The sequence below is a fragment of the Pipistrellus hanaki genome (genome assembly GCF_964339955.1).
Source record: "Pipistrellus hanaki genome assembly, chromosome: 2".
Lineage (NCBI taxonomy): Eukaryota > Metazoa > Chordata > Mammalia > Chiroptera > Vespertilionidae > Pipistrellus > Pipistrellus hanaki.
Genome location: NC_140504.1, coordinates 21,782,169 through 21,799,062, shown reverse-complemented (window position 1 = coordinate 21,799,062; position 16,894 = coordinate 21,782,169). Strand labels below are relative to the sequence as shown.

The 16,894-nt window shown below is 33.4% G+C and overlaps 1 protein-coding gene across 3 annotated transcripts in view; it reads left to right on the top strand.

The window, feature by feature from the left end:
* Positions 1-16,894, top strand: part of IFT80 (intraflagellar transport 80) — a 90,929-nt gene that overhangs the window by 67,035 nt on the left and 7,000 nt on the right. For all 3 annotated transcript variants that reach the window (XM_084876015.1, XM_084876017.1, XM_084876016.1), the window contains 7 exons: positions 1,871-2,034; positions 4,520-4,584; positions 6,150-6,285; positions 6,711-6,858; positions 8,544-8,715; positions 9,635-9,724; positions 9,824-9,996. In XM_084876015.1, the coding sequence (XP_084732141.1) occupies positions 1,871-2,034; positions 4,520-4,584; positions 6,150-6,285; positions 6,711-6,858; positions 8,544-8,715; positions 9,635-9,724; positions 9,824-9,996 (948 nt within the window). The remainder of the gene's footprint in view (positions 1-1,870; positions 2,035-4,519; positions 4,585-6,149; positions 6,286-6,710; positions 6,859-8,543; positions 8,716-9,634; positions 9,725-9,823; positions 9,997-16,894) is intronic.

Below are 16,894 nucleotides of genomic sequence, written 5' to 3'. Positions count from 1 at the left end.
CACTTTGCAACATTAGCAAATATGCACTAATGTGTAAAAGCCAAACCTTTAATTAAATAAAGTACACTCTAATAATCAAGTATTAATTTAATTAAAATGTATATTTTGGGCTTGTTTATATACTAACTTTTCACTGTTTTTGTATTTATTTCCTATTTGTTTCCATAGCAAGAATGAATAATTAGTAATTCCTGAGTCAAGAAATAGTTCTGAAACAAGGATATTTAAACCTTGAACATAAGATTTTAAAAAGTAATAATGTGTTCAGTATTGAAGAAATAGACACTCCAATTTAGCATTAGGAGTGTAAATCAATGCAACCTTTCAAAGGGCCCTTTAACAATATTAAAATTTTAACAGTATAAGACCTTTGATCCAATAATTGCATTTTTAGAAGTTGTACTAAGGAAATTAGTAAAGTAGATGTACAGAGATGTGTATAGACTCTAGACATTCTTTAAAACAGTAAGTAATTTGAAATAAAAGTCCATCAGGAATGAGTTAACTAAGTAAAGTTATGGTATATCCATAATTTATTTGTTATAAGTTATCTTTCTGGAGATATGATTGTAAGAGATCTTTTGATTTCCCTGTATTGTTTGAATTGGGGTGTGTTGGGTTTTTTTTTGCAATGTTTATAAATTTTCAAAGAAAAAAAAAGCAGCCATAAGATGTTTACATTTTGACTTAATAAAAAATTAGCTACATAGAACCCCTATACCTTGAATATAATTATCAACACAGCAAATGAATCCTAGTCCCTGCTATTTAAAAATATGTTCTGATATGAATAAATTTATCAATGGCATCATACTATTTTAAAGTCAAAGCATCTAATTTTGATAAATGCTGGCCCTAATGTTAATTTTTTTAAATTATGTTTTTATTTATTTTTAAAGAGAGAGGGAGAGGGATAGAGAGATAGGAACATCGACGAGAGGGGAACATCATTGATTGACTGCCTGCTGCATGCACCCCTATTGGGGATTAAGCCTGCAAGCCAGACATGTGTCCTGACTGGGAATCGAACCAGCAACCTCCTAGTTCCTGGGTCAATGCTCAACATTGAGCAACACCGGCCAGGCCCTACTGTTGATTTTGAGTCATTTCCACTGTTTTGGACTTTAACCAATATTTAATCTTTGTCTTTAACATAATCATTAATTGTGAAATCTGTTTGTGTTAATGTTGTTTCATGATACAACTAGCATTGGGCATTAAAATCACTGAATGTAAATTGTGAGATTTTCTTATTGCCTTTGTATAGAGATGCTTCTTTAGGAAAGGAAAGGAATCGCAAGTATAATGTAAAAGGGGTCAAACTTTTAGTATATAAGGTAGTATTTGTGGGCATTTTCATTTTACTTCTCCCTCCTTCATTAAAAAACAAGAATCTAGAATCAAAACAACCAGTGTTGACTTTTCAAGTTGTTTGTATATTTCATTTTGTATAAACCTATGTACTTAATTGTAAGGTTTAGGTTTTCCAAAGGATAAACTATTGTCTAGTATAAAAATACTAGAGCCCGGTGCACGAAATTCGTGCAGGAAGGCAAGGGTATCCCTCAGCCCGGCCTGCACCCTCTCACAATCCAGGACATCCCTCTCGCAATCTGGGACTGCTGGCTCCTAACGGCTCACCTGCCTGCCTGCCTGTCTGATCACCCCTAACCACTCAATGCCTTCCTGATCACTCTTAACTGCTTACCTGCCTGCCTGATTGCCCCTAACTGCCTCTGCCTCAGCCCCTGTGACTTCGTCCAGAAGGTTGTTCAGTTGTCCGGTTTAATTAGCATATTACACTTTTATTACTTATAAAAATATATTATACTCCTATTTGAGAATATTTTTTTAATTCTCTATTTTTTAGACATTTTCTTCTTGTAGATGGTGGTGGTATCTATTTATATTCTTATGAAGGGCGCTTCATTTCTTCTCCAAAATTTCCTGGAATGAGAACAGATATTCTGAATGCACAGACTGTATCTCTGAGTAACGATACCATAGCAATAAAAGATAAAGCCGATGAAAAAAGTAAGTACATTTTTATAATCTCCTTTGTCAAATTTCCATGAAATTTGTTAACACTATAAAATTTTCATACATTAGCTTTCATTTTCTCATCTATTGATATATGACTTTCTATGAAAGAAATACGAACTTTCTATTTTGTCTTAGACATGAATTAATGAAAAAACTGAACTATATGTAAAGTTGTCATACTCTAACAAATAGATATTGTTACAATAACAAAACTTAGTGGTAAGGAATAAATCAATACATATGTCAGGTGTTTTGTAATTGCATAGTGCAGTAAAACATTTGCTAATTTTTTTGTTTTAAGGAAGGAAAGAGAAGGAAATGAAATCATTTCTAGATAGCAGACAGATTTAAGATGGCTGTGTAACTGTTAATAATTAAAATTAGGAAGTCAGATTTTTGTCTTCAATAAACAAATTTGAAAATCTCAGTCTCATTATGAGTTGTTTATACTTTTCTTATTGAACACCACATGTTGTAGGTAGGAGCTTTAATATATAAATGTTTCCAACTGAATATACCTTATTCTGAATTTTTCTATAGTTTACTTATATGTGAAACATATTTCATTATCCTTTAGTCCTTTGATTGCTCATAGAATTTTACATTTAGAAAGAATTGTGAATATTTTCAGAAACAGATTTATATGCCAATAAACTTTGTTTTATTTACATAAATTTTGATTATTAAGATAGTCATGTAATTTCATTTTGTTATAAATAGAAAATCAAAAAGACTAAAATTATTGTAGAACTGATATAAAATTAGAAGGAAAATATTTGTTTATGTTCCCTTTTAAAGAAACTATCAATAGTACTCATTAATGGCAAAATAGGGGTATATGCTAACAATGGAAACCACAATTGAAGTACCTAAATCTTTACTCTGGAATTTTAAAAATTTCCTTTCAATGGGGCAATCCACAAATAAAATCAGTGGTTTTTCTAATTTGGGTGCTCTTTTACAGGCATGATTCTTAAACCAAGCACAGTACTCTATATTATGGTAGGTGCTCCATGAATACATGATAATAGATTTGAATATACCCCTTTGGGTGACTGGTTAAGTAATAGAGAGGTACTGCTTTTGACTTCTGTCTTGCACAGATACAGTAGGTTAATAGTGTGGGTGATTATTTGAAATAAATAATCTGAGTATGAGGAGAGTGAAAGTTAGAGAGCAGTTACAGTACTTATGTTTAGAAGCAACTCTTTCAGCTCCCAGTTTCTGTTACATGTTATCACCAAAACACAGGTCCAACCGCCCATATATAGATCAGGGCCACTAGATATGGAAAAGTAGATGAGTTCATCCTTTACCTCCAGCTCTTTCTAATATGTGCAGTCAGCATAGGATGGAAGGCTTTTTAAAAAGTTATTAGTTTCTATAGTTATGAAAATTACTGGGTTTACCAAGCTCAAATTGTATTTTTAAAACGGAAGCCAACATTTTCCAATTATATTTCTATATTTAATTCAAAATTCTGTTATGTATTTTTCTTTTTCATCTCTCTCAGCATAATGGGCAGTCTCAGAACATAACTCACTGTTATGACATGTGAATATAACCAATGGCCTCAAATCTTAATATCTTAAGGTTTACTAAAATCTAAAATCAATATACTAAAAGTGTGCTCCTCTAGGATTTAAATATCACATACATATTTTATCATTTTTGTTATCTTAAATTACCCAATTTTTTTTTCTGACTTTGTACCATTTCTGTCTTTTCTGTTGCATGTTCAGTTACATAAAATGAACTCCAGTTGGGATGAATCTTGGGCTGACGTAATTCTGGAATTACTTAAAGAGAATCAGGGAAACATTCCAACAATCTTCTCACCCTCGCCCCAACAAACTTTTAAAAGGGAAAAAATACCCATCAATATCACTGTCATGTTTGAAACCTTTGCTGAAACAGAGAAAGGGACAAAGAGAATCCCTGTTAGCAAACAAGGACACTCCCATCCCTCAGGCGATGGCAAGGGTTCAAGTTCTCTGCCAGGGACCCAGGACAAACACCCGACAAACTATACCGCAGTGGTGTGCTGACCACAGGGAACTGGACAGTACATAACACATTGCTGGTATTATAGTAGGCACTTGACACAATTTTCCTTTGTGAAATAAAGATTGTCTGGATGTTATACTGGTTCTAAGTCAGTTTTCAAAATTAGAGATTACAATTAGACTTGGACTTGACATTGTTGATCCCATGCAGCATTGAAGCCATGCCATTAATAACCATTCTAATTAGGGAATGTATGTTTTAGGAAGAAGTATCCAGTTCCACTGTTTTCATAAGAAATACGACCCCGTTAATAAGTAGACATTTGATGCTGCTGCTCTTCAGTGCTGATAGATACTCAGTGGGCCGCCGAGTTAAATAATTTCTCATGAGGACTATATAATTCCATTGAAGTTTACCAACAAAAATTTTAATGTAATATATTAACTAATGTTCTACTTTTTTTTTCAAGTTATCTTCCTCTTTGAGGCATCAACTGGAAAACCATTAGGTGATGGAAAGCTTCTCTCTCATACGGTAATGGACATTAGCTATTTCTAATGTACATTGTCACTTTTTACTTCCTTAATTACTTATTTTAAATTTGAATAACACACATTTGTATGATTCAGAAATAAAAAAGTCATAAAAGAGTAAGTAGTGAAAATGTCTGCCTTGTACACCTGTTCCTCATCAATAGTTTTTCTACCAAATAACTACCACTTTATTAATCTCCTATTATATATATCCTTCCAGAGATTTTCAATGCAAACACAAACAGAGCTGATATGTTCTTTTCCCCATCTTTTACAAAACTAAAATACAACTCTGCACCTTTTCTCACACAACACTGTTTCTGGAGAATTTTCCATATCATCAAATGAAGTACTTTCCCATCCTTCCCCCATCCCACTATACATATAACATTTTATAGATGTATCAGAATTTCTTTAATTTATATCCAAGTGATGGACATTTGTTTCCAGTCTTTGGCTGTTACAATATTGCCAAGATGACTTACCTTGCAAATACACTAACACTTCTTGCCCAAGTGTTAGTGTATTCTGGAAGAAATTCTTGAATTGCTGGTTTTTAAAGATGTTATGATAGTATACATAGATACAGTTACTTGGTGCAAACATGATTTTTGCTGAATTCACAGATCCCAGCAAGTCATCAGACATAGTAAACAGTAAACAAACACCCCTTGATTTGAATTGAAATCAATCCATACAGAACCATTTTCAAATTATGAGAAAATACATTTCACTAGCTAGTATGATAAAAGATTGATGCAATATGCGAGAAATACTTTGCTATTGTACACTGATTATTAATTGTGCAGTCAGAAGTCTGGATTGTAAATTCTAGATATGCTTCTTACCAGCTTTTTCTGAGCAAAATATCTTAATGGCCATGGATCTCAGTCTTCTCATTTGAATAACACACATGCCTAATATGCAAAGTGTCCCCTCGGGAGTTTGACCAACCAGTTTGATCGCTCGCTATGATGTATGTTGACCACCAGGGGGTGGCTTGGAATGAAGGAAGGTCCCAGCTGGCAGGTGGCAGCCACTAGGGACCCTACCCATGCACAAATTCTATACACTGGGCCTCTAATATAAGTATATCTACTTCAGAAGATTATTTCCTGTTTCACATGAAATGACTGTGAAAGAAATCTATAAAATATAAGGCTTTGAAAACATAAGATATTTCCATAAATCAGTTGTTACAAATCTTTAAAATACAGGCAATCTACTTAGAGTAAATTGTGGTGTGAGAAGCTTAATCAAATCTCTCATGTGATACCCTGACTTGCCTTATTCTTTTACCTTGACTACTCAGATGGAAGTGTTTTTTAGTTTACTGTTTCAAAATATACATTACTTTAGTGTTTTAAGGGGCATCTTTCTATGGCCAAAAACATGTTAGTATAGCTTTTGAATTATTAGCGTATTAGCAGTTTAAAATTATTTAACAGGGACAGTTTTTTTTATCATTAAGTAAATTTAATTGATCATTAAGTAAACAAATGTTCTTTAAGTAATTAAAATGATCTGATGGTTAAACTAATCCAGTATTTTTTTTTTTAATTTTAGAATGAAATTTCGGAGATTGCTCTGGATCAAAAAGGACTTACTAATGACAGAAAAATTGCTTTTATTGATAAAAATAGAGATCTCTATATCACCTCAGTGAAACGATTTGGGAAGGAAGAACAAATTATCAAACTTGGTAAATTTATTGTAATAATACATTTAGAATTTTAATTACTTTCCAATTTTCTTAGGTCTACTCTGTCACATATTATACTAAATAGCTTATTTGCTTGAATGAATCTATGAATGCTTTAATATCATAACATTTACTAGCTATTAGTTCCATTTTAATAGCAGGTCGTTAGTAACCACAGCTAAATTGGCATTGAAGAGACTTGCAAATTAAAAATACATTGGTTCTGGATAGGATATTTAGATATTTCCATTAATTCTTATGTGAATTTTTGTACATGTTTTCACCATATGTGATCAGAAAATAGTCAGACCTACCAGAAATTAGATGGGGTCTTGTATGTCAAGATATATTTTAAAGATATATGTTTAATACTTATTATATAGTGGAACTAACCGTACATTAATTAACATTCTTTTTAAAATAAGGAACAATGGTGCATACTTTGGCGTGGAGTGATACATGCAATATCCTTTGTGGACTTCAAGATACTCGATTTACAGTGTGGTATTACCCCAATACAGTTTATGTGGACAAAGACATTTTTTCGAAAACATTATATGAAAGGGATGCCAGGTAACATTTTACTGCACAGTATTATTTATTACGTAATAAAACTAATAGAGTGTCATGTCTTTGTCTCTAATTTTAATGCTGCAAATATCTTTCACTTTACTCAGTTAACTGAATACTTTGTTAAGCTAAAGCTAGCTTAGTGAGACTTAATTGATGGAACCAAGTTGAAAATGTTTTATAATACTACTTATTGTTTCTTATGTGACTGTAATTCTCATATATAGTATGAGTATAATGTTAAAGCTTAATGTTGTTTAATGGTAACTCAGTTTTTTCAATGTGGTTTAGTGATTTTAATATAGCCACTCTTAAGATTTTTCAGTGGTACGCAACATTGTGACAACCTTTACTTTCCCCCAGATTGTCACTGACTTTAAGCCTTTCAGGAATGTATGTTTTCTAAAATTGAATTCAATCTACAATTTAATTTGTAAATTAATATTTTAATATTAAAGAAAAACATAAAATTACTGAAAAGTTTTTTAAATTTTATATGCTTCAGAAAATCAAATACATTTATAATTCTAAATTCTCTAAGAAATAGCAAGGGGAGTCCTAGCTGGTTTGGTTCAGTGGATAGAGTGTTGGCCTGTGGACTAAAGGGTCCCAGGTTTGATTCCGGTCAAGGGGATATACCTCATTTGCAGGTTTGATCTCCAGCCCTGGTCAGGACTCCTGTGGGAGGCACCCAATCGATGTATCTCTCTCACATTGATGTTTCTCTCTCCTTGTCTCTCCCCCTCCCTTCCAATCTCTCTAAAAATTAATGGGAAAAATATCTTCCATTAATTACAAAAAAGAAAAAAAGAAAAAAAAAATAGACGATCTCTCATTCTTGACAAATAGGAATACAAAGGCTTTTAACTCTAAACCTTAACTTAACTTGCAAATCTATTTGAAGTTCACTTTTAATTTTTAAATGTATAACCTTAACAAAACTGAACAGGCATCATTTTAAAAGTTGTTAAACTAATAAAGAGAAGTTATTAATAAAGAAAAATAAATAAAAAAAGAAAAGTTAGTCTCTTAAAGTTGACCTCTTCTGATGGTGAGGAAATATTCTTGAAATCAGCTTAATTTTTAATGGTTTACACTTTAATACTTTAAAAGTTCGCCGAAACCGGTTTGGCTCAATGGATAGAGCGTCGGCTTGGGGACTGAAAGGTCCCGGGTTCGATTCCTGTCAAGGGCATGTACCTTGGTTGCGGGCATATCCCCAGTAGGGGGTGTGCAGGAGGCAGCTGGTCGATGACTCTCTCTCATCGATGTTTCTAACTCTTTATCTCTCTCCCTTCCTCTCTGTACAAAATCAATAAAATATATTAAAAAATAAAATAAAATAAAAGTTCAAGAAAAGTGATTTAATCATTTGTGTGACTTACCTTAGGACTGAGGGGAAAAGTCATTTGAAGTGTTTTTAGGAATAGCTCTCATGTATATAATAGATTTGCCATTTTAAGTAGCATATTTTGCTCCAAATATAAATAAAAAGTTAGATTCAAATGTGTTTTTGAATCTATCTATTCTCTATGGAATTAAATTTTTTGGAGGTGCATTTTGGAAGTTGAATACTCTCTATGTATGTCAGGGATTAACTCTCCAAATTTAATATAAATGAAAAATTTGCTCAGAAAATAAATTGCACTTTGCTTTTTTTTTTTTTTTTTTTTTTTTTTTCCCTACAGTGAATTTAGTAAAAATCCCCATATTGTGAGCTTTGTGGGAAATCAGGTAACTATAAGAAGAGCCGATGGCTCACTGTTTCACATGAGCATATCTCCATATCCTGCTATTCTCCATGAATATGTGAACAGTTCAAAATGGGAAGATGCTATAAGACTCTGTCGCTTTGTTAAGGTACTTATATTTCTAAGGTACTTAACATTTCAGATCCATAGTTGTGTATATATTGTGTATTAGTTTATAAATTATCTGTACAAGATGAGAAATGACAATCATTAAGGGCTGTAAAAATATATAATCAGGATCATACCTCTTTTTATAAATGAAGATATGAGTGATCCAGGGGGTAGGTGCTTTGTGATTTATTCTCTGAGGAAGCTGTTATTTAAATGGATAGCGTCTTCATATTGATACATATAAAAAGTCTTCTGTGGAGCTTTTCTAAAGTCAGCTTCCCAACTTCTATCTCCACAGAGTTCCTAATTTCTTAAATCTGGGAAGAGGCCTGAGCATAGTTTTTAAGTTTCTCAGATGTTTCATGCAACTAAATTTAAGAATCTGCCTAAAATCAGCATTTCCCAACTTGGTTGAATCCAGGGTTTTCCAAATATGTTTGACCACAGAACTCTTTTGTTGAATATGAGCTAACATTCCTTAGAATCCACTTTAATTGACTTTTTGATGTTTTTTCTTAAAAGGGATTGTTGGTGGCAATCTGCTGTAATAGCATTATCCAAGAACTTTCCCATTCCTCAGGTTCCCTGTATGTTGTATTTAACATCTTATCAAGAAGACTAGAGGATTTAAACCTTAAGTTATTTTAAAAGTATATTGTGAGTTCAAAAGTGAATCTTTGATACTCAGAAATTTTAAAACATTTATTTAAAAGTAGTAATCTGTGTGTTATTAATGCATTTTAACAAAATAGCCACAGTGAAATTTCTACATCATTAAGTTATTGAATTATTCATTCTTTCAGTGCCAGTCTCAGTAATTTTTTTAAATTAAAATATAATTTTGTTATATTTTAAATCAGTTTATTTAAAAAATTCAACCATGTAATTGAGATAATTATTCTCATATTTCATTTTAGGAACAAACCATGTGGGCTTGCCTAGCTGCTATGGCAGTTGCTAATCGAGATATGACAACTGCAGAAATAGCCTACGCAGCGATCGGTGAGGTAAATAATGTTCACTTATGTATATATATGTGTGTATGTGTTGCCATAATTTGTTATATTTCTGTCACTATCCAATTCAAATATATTTTCTTTTATTAGATTGATAAGGTTCAATACATCAATTCTATAAAAGATCTTCCATCTAAAGAATCAAAAATGGCCCACATATTAATGTTTAGTGGGAATATACAGGAAGCTGAAATACTACTTCTTCAGGCTGGCCTTGTTTACCAAGCAATCCAGATAAATATTGATCTCTACAAATGGGAAAGGTAATAGAAATAGTTTTTATCAATTCCAAAACCAGATTGATCTTACTCTTTTAACTATCACTTTATTATAGTAAATTACATTTTTCACTGTATTTCATAGTTTTCTAACCGCACAAAAGAATTTATTCATGTTTATATTTGTGAGTAGTTTTGTAATTAAAGATTTATGCCTCCTCTGAACTTGTGATCTATTTACTTATTTATTTTAAATATTTTTTTTATTGATTTTTCACAGAGAGGAAGGGAGAGGGATAGACAGCTAGAAACATCGATGAGAGAGAATCATCGACCAGCTGCCTCCTGTACATCCCCTACCAGGGATGTGCCCGCAACCAATGTACATGCCCTTGACCGGAATCAAACCTGGGACCTTTCAGTCCGCAGACCTACACTCTATCCACTGAGCCAAACCAGTTTTGGCTGAACTTGTGATTTATTGAAAGTTGGAGTGTAAAGAAGAAAAGAGAGTCTAGGATGTATCCCAAATTTCTGATTTCAGTAATTGAATAATACTACAGATTTAGAAGGGAAAATAGTTTCGTTTTTGGAATAATATTGCAGATTTGGAAAGGAAAATAGTTTAGTTTTAGGCTTATTGAATGTGAAATATTTGGGGAGAAATATGTGATAATAGTTTATTAAATGGACCAGGGGCTTATAGGAAAGATTTGAACCAGAAATGTAGATTTTGGAGTCATCAGGAAATGGATGGTAGTTGAAGCCAAAAGAATGGATGGAATAGACTGGGGAATGTTTGGAGTGAGAAGATGTCGACAACACTTAGGGGATGAGTGAAAGGAGAGAAAGCCACTGGAAGATTGGGATAAAGCAGTCAAACAGGCAGAGAGAAGAGCCAAGAGAGATTTGTGATTCTATGGAGGAAAGATGAAAGGATTTATAGAAAGGAGTGGTTGGTAGTAACGTTAGCCTTAGGGCAGATGGCTTTCTAAGACAGAATGGCATGCTATTCCTTCCCGATGTGTTAGGTTCCCACACTCATTCTCTCAAATATGTGTCTCTCAGTGAACAGGGTTGTAGTGCTTGTATACATACACCCGAAGTTACTATGTTATAAAATGTCCACTTTTCCAGGTTAGAAATGTCTTTCGTTGTCTTTGTTTCTCTTTGGATCAAATATAACCTATAAATCTTTTCAATTACAGGCCTCTTAGAGTAGAATTTTTATAGATATCCTAGCTCTAATTTCCCTTGAATAAAAGTAAGAAGAATGGCAGATAGTCATTTTTGTCATTGACATATTACAGTCTCTTTATTTAATTTATGCACTAATGATCTATACAGGCAGTCCTCGGGCTATGTCAGAGAATCATTCCTACGGCACAACGTAACTTGATTTTCACCGTAAGTCAGAACCCACCTACATAAGCACCTACGTCACTCAGATGGGCACATACACAGCAGTAATGAAGTGAAACAGTAAAAAAATTTAAAAGAAAGATAACAATTCATGACCTTTACTTGTGGTAAATAAATAATAAAAAACATAAAGCACATACGTGCATATGTAGAAATGACAGAATTTTTTTAATAAATAACTGGGAGATGGCAACGTAATCACAAAATGACGTATGTTGAGTCCAACGGAACCTGAGGACTGCCTGTATACTGTTCATACAATTCAGCCATTCTGTTTAGGTTTTTTATTTATTGGTTGCCATTGTTTAATTGTACAAAACATCATGAAAAATGTTTTTGGTTCTATAAACATGAATAAGTCATTGTCCTGAATGTATTCTTAATTCATAAATTTTAAAGTAATTAGTTTGGAAAGAGACAGCATGAGAAATATTTTTAAAACTCTATATTAAATAACTAATAAAAATTATATATACCATTATCAAGCTATGAATTGCATGAGAAATAGGAAAGAATAATGTTTAAAGCATTCTTTCAACCAATATTTTTTGAGAAAATATTTATGTTGATAAGTGTTAGACACTACTATTTGTATAGCATTCTAAACACTGTATAGTATTAAAAACAAACTTTTTAAAGATCTTTAGCTTAAAAAGCTTACAATCTATTTAGGAAGTTTATTTTATTATCATTAATAACCAGTTAATAGTTGATCTGTATTATTCACCAGACTCTGAACCTTCAGATTACCACTAGTTCTGATTGATGGCACACGCACTTTCTGAGCAACACTTCAAAACATACGAAGAAGTGGAAAATTGGGTCTCGAATGGTCTGCCTCAAAACAAGAAAAGTTCTATTGGGATGGTATCCACAAATACCTGAAAGATGGGGGAAATGTGTACTTTTGATTGTCGTATTTTCTTTGATTACAAAATCCACATTACTAACCAATTAAAAGTTAATCCACATTTTAAACCAGTAATGCGAATTAATTATTAATCGGTTAAAAATGTGGATCAGCTGTCAACCAGTTAAAATTTCGAATTTTGTAATCAAAGAAAACACGATAATTTTAAGAGAAGCATCAAAAGTGCTTTTGTCAAAGTAATGTCCATCAGTAGCTACACATGTCCTCTCAAATGGAGTCAGTTATTTCTGACTCCACAATTCTTAGGATCTGGATGTGAATGGGGTTGATGTCCCTTTTGCCTTTCTCATTCTTTCCCCCCCACCCCCCATCTTATAAAATATCTGATCCTTTGAGAGTTATGTCATGTGACCCTGATTTTTTTCTGCTGTGACTTCACATCTTCCCTATTATTTCCATATCCTCTCTGTACCTCCCTTTTCTTCTACCTCCAATTTTCAGCAAATAGACCCTACCTTAAGATATTAAATCTCGCCCTAACTGGTTTGGCTCAGTGGATAGAGCATAGGCCTGCAGGCTGAAGGATCCCAGGTTCATTTCTGGTCAAGGGCATGTACCTTAATTGGGGACACATCCCCAGTAGGGGCTGTGCAGGAGGCAGCTGATCTATGTTTCTGACTATCTCTCTCCTTTCCTCTCTGTAAAAAAATCAATAAAGTATATATTTTTTAAAAGATACTAGATCTCAGGGAGAGAAAAAAACAAAAGGGCCAGAGGATTTCCTGGGGGAAAAATGAACACTGGGTGCTGTTTATTCCTCCCGTTTACCTGCCACCCCCTTTCCTGTGTTCCTTGCTTGCTGTCTTAACTATAAACCAGTGGGTTGGTCAAGTGCTGGTAGGCCTTTGTGTCTACCTAATAAAGATCCTGGAGCATTGTTCCAGGATTCTGATTTTACTATTACACACTTGACTCCAAAAATGCATCTCTCATCTAGCCCTCTGACCTGCCATATTTGCTCCCAGCACCTGGCTATCCAACTGTCTTTTCAACATTTCCATTGGATGTCTCATATGTCTGAGTTCAAATTTGTGTTTATTCCCTCCTAAACTTGGTCCTCTTCAAGTAACCTATATTATCTTGCCAGTCCATGCAAAGCTGGAAATCTAGGACTTACATTTGACATTTTCCTTATGCTCCACCCCCACCTCCCAATTACCAATTATTTTCCCTCCCAAATACCTCTTACTCATATCCACTTTACTACGAGCATCCCTAAGATGATTCAAGTTTTTCTCAGGATAACATCTCACTAATCTCTGCATCCGCTCTTCTTCTCCTCCCCTTCTTCACGCTGTAGTCATTATGATCTTGTCACAACGAATCTTACCATGTCACTCTTGACCTCTGACGTATTGAAATGAAACCTGCAGTTTCCCATCTCTTTTAGCATAATTATCAAGGACTGAGTAAAAAAGGACTTCAGTAGTCAACAGAAGTTACTATAGCTGCTAAGAAACTTTTATGTAGTATTGTCTTCATTTCTAAATTCTACAGATATTTCTGACACCACTTGGAATATTTGTTGCTATTGCATATTCATTCATTCAGCAGATATTTATTGAGTGCCTGCCATTTCGGGCATATTTAGACATTACATGGAGATCTGCTGAAAAAACAACAGCGTGAAGAAACAGTCTCTTGGTGAAGTATCTGGTCATGTAAGAGTACCAGATTGAAATGGTTGTTGAATAGGAAGAGGGCAAATGTGGTGGCTAAGGATGGGGGTTATGGAATTAGGCCTGGGTTTGACTTCTGGTTCTGCATTTATAGCTCTGTGATCTTGGCAGGTTACTGAGGCTCTGTAAATCTCAGTTTCCTTATGTTGAAATAAACCTCATATTTATTGTCAGGATTTTAAAATTGTAAAAATTTATTTGCATACTGCCTAACATAGTAAGCCTACAATAAATGGTAGCTATTATTCATTTTAAAAATATTTATTGGGTGCTGTCATGTGCTAGGTTTTAAGCTCTGAATATAGCAGTGAACAAAATCAAGTTCTGTGATGGTAATTTTTTATTCTAAATGGTATGGCTAAGATAAAAAGGTCAGAGAGTAGGAGTAGGAGGGATATATATTTGGATCCAATATAAGAATCAGTTTATAACAGCATAGTCCAATAGGGATGATAAATATAGTAGATTGCTTTTAAGATCCCTGAACTTCCATATTTGTCTAAAACCTTTAGAAAGGAACAGGTTTTGATGTGTTATTCCATTTGAGAAGCACAGTCTCGCTGGCTTGTGCTTCTGTCATTCCTACTTGAATTTGAAAATTGCCTGGAACCTAACAAAATGCAATCCTTAAAGACCTGTAGGTAAGCAAGTTATCTACTTGACATTCACTTTGGATATTTGGTGGTGGTCTGTTCTGAAAAACAGGTGAGGGGTGGGTAGAAACTAAAAACTCCAGATACACATATTGATTCTCTATATAAGTATTAATAAAAATAATTTCTCTACTTCTACCAGTTATATGAAGTGATTTTGCCTTATTCAAATTATGCCAAGAAATCATATTTTAGAGTTATCTTTTTATGTAACTTCCTTCTATTTAAAATCAGAGAAGATACATGGATTTATTCCAACCCCATAATCTAATGTCACATTTGTTTGGTTGCCAAATAACCATTTGCTAGAGACATACTGTTCCCATAACCCTTATATAGTTTGGAGTGAATTACCTCCTAAATGTGGTAAGGAAACATTTTATACCCAGCATGTACTTTTAGAGTACATTTAAAATAACACATTTGAGTGTTTATCTTTAGCCATTGCTTTTTAATCAGATAAATTAATACATATTTTATAATAATAATGGCTATAATGATAGATAATGCTTAGTATCTATCTAGCATCTAAATGCAGGATTAGGCATCATATTCTATCCTTTCTATATAATTAAGTGTAATGATGTTCCATAACAAAGTATCTCTTTGGAATTTTTGTAAAGCCCCACCCAGAATGGATGCATATGTATATTCTCCACTTAGAACACTTCTAGTTGTGTGCAGTCAAGAGCTCCTTCCCTCATCATGTACAATCAGAAAGAATGTGAAATGGAACTTCTAAGGTGCCAAAGGGTGGTTCACCAGAGTTACCACTCACACATCACTGGAATGAGACCCTTAGGGACATACATATAAGGGGATAAAATTGGAGAGGGTTAGAAAGATTAAGGCAGATAATCTTTACTTCTCATCTTTTGATCCTCTATGAATTTTTTTTTGCCTTCTCTTCCACTTTGTTCCTGTATGTTCCACTACCTCTACATTCTTTCTGTGTATCTTTTTTTTCTCTGAAAGACTTCAAGTCACAGAGGAATAAAGGAACTTTGTGAGGAGTTTGTGATGGGCAGCAAATATTGAATTTAGCAGTATAGTTTATGCCAATTATATTTTTATAAGAATTTGTTGTGGTAAACTTCGGCATTATCATTTGCATTAATGTGACATAATTTTTTCATATTGTATTTAACTTATCAGTTGTCTATCAATTGTCAGTTAATACACACAGCATATCTAAAATCTTAAAGAGATTATTTAGTTTAGATCAAGCCAAAGCATGCTAAGAGTTAAATAGATTTTCTTACTATAGAGTCACATATTGGAAAAAAAAAAATCTAGTCAGTAGTCAATAATGTCTAAAACAACAGATTTTGATAGTTGGCTCTGATAAATAATGATTGGCCTATTCAGAAATTGCAAGTCATGTTAGAAAGCAAGAAAACTTGAGGAACAATGTATATACTATGACTCTTGTGATGGCTGTTTCCCATACTTTAACACAAGATGACAGGGGACAGTGTTCGGAGAGCTATATATATTCTACTGGATTGTTCCCCACTCAGCTACTGTGAGTTATGCACAGGATCATGGGCTGAGATGCTGTCCAAAACCTGCCTACAAAACCCAGCCTGGAACTGAAGATTAATCTTTTCAATTCCCACCATACTATCAACATATAGATTTTATGTCTGTGGTATTGTAATACTGATTTCAGCAATTCATTTACTTCTTGTCTCCTATTTAAATATTACCTTTAAAGTAGCATAGTTAGCCGAAGCCGGTTTGGCTCAGTGGATAGAGCGTCAGCCTGCGACTGAAGGGTCCTGGGTTCGATTCTGGTCAAGGGCATGTACCTTGGTTGCAGGCACATCCCTGGTGGAAGGTGTGCAGGTGGCGGCTGATTGATGTCTCTTCCTCATCAATGTTTCTAACTGTCTATCCCTCTCCCTTCTTCTCTGTGAAAAATCAATAAAAATATATTTAAAAAAATAAAGTAGCATTTAGTTATATAGATACTAGTTTGAATTTAGTATAGGCCAGTCATGATTTATCAGAGCCAACTATTATAAATCTGTTATTTTAGACAATATTGACTACTGGCTAGATTTTTTAAAAATTTATTTAAAATGTAAATGGCTGTTAACTTTTTCTAAGAATCAAATAGCAAAGATGTTTTGTCAAACTTATCCTCAAATTTTATTTTCATAATATTTTAAATTTGTATTAACAATTCAGTTGAATATTAAACATAAAAAAAATCATAGATTTACAGAAATAGTCAAGATAGCTGAACCAGTTCC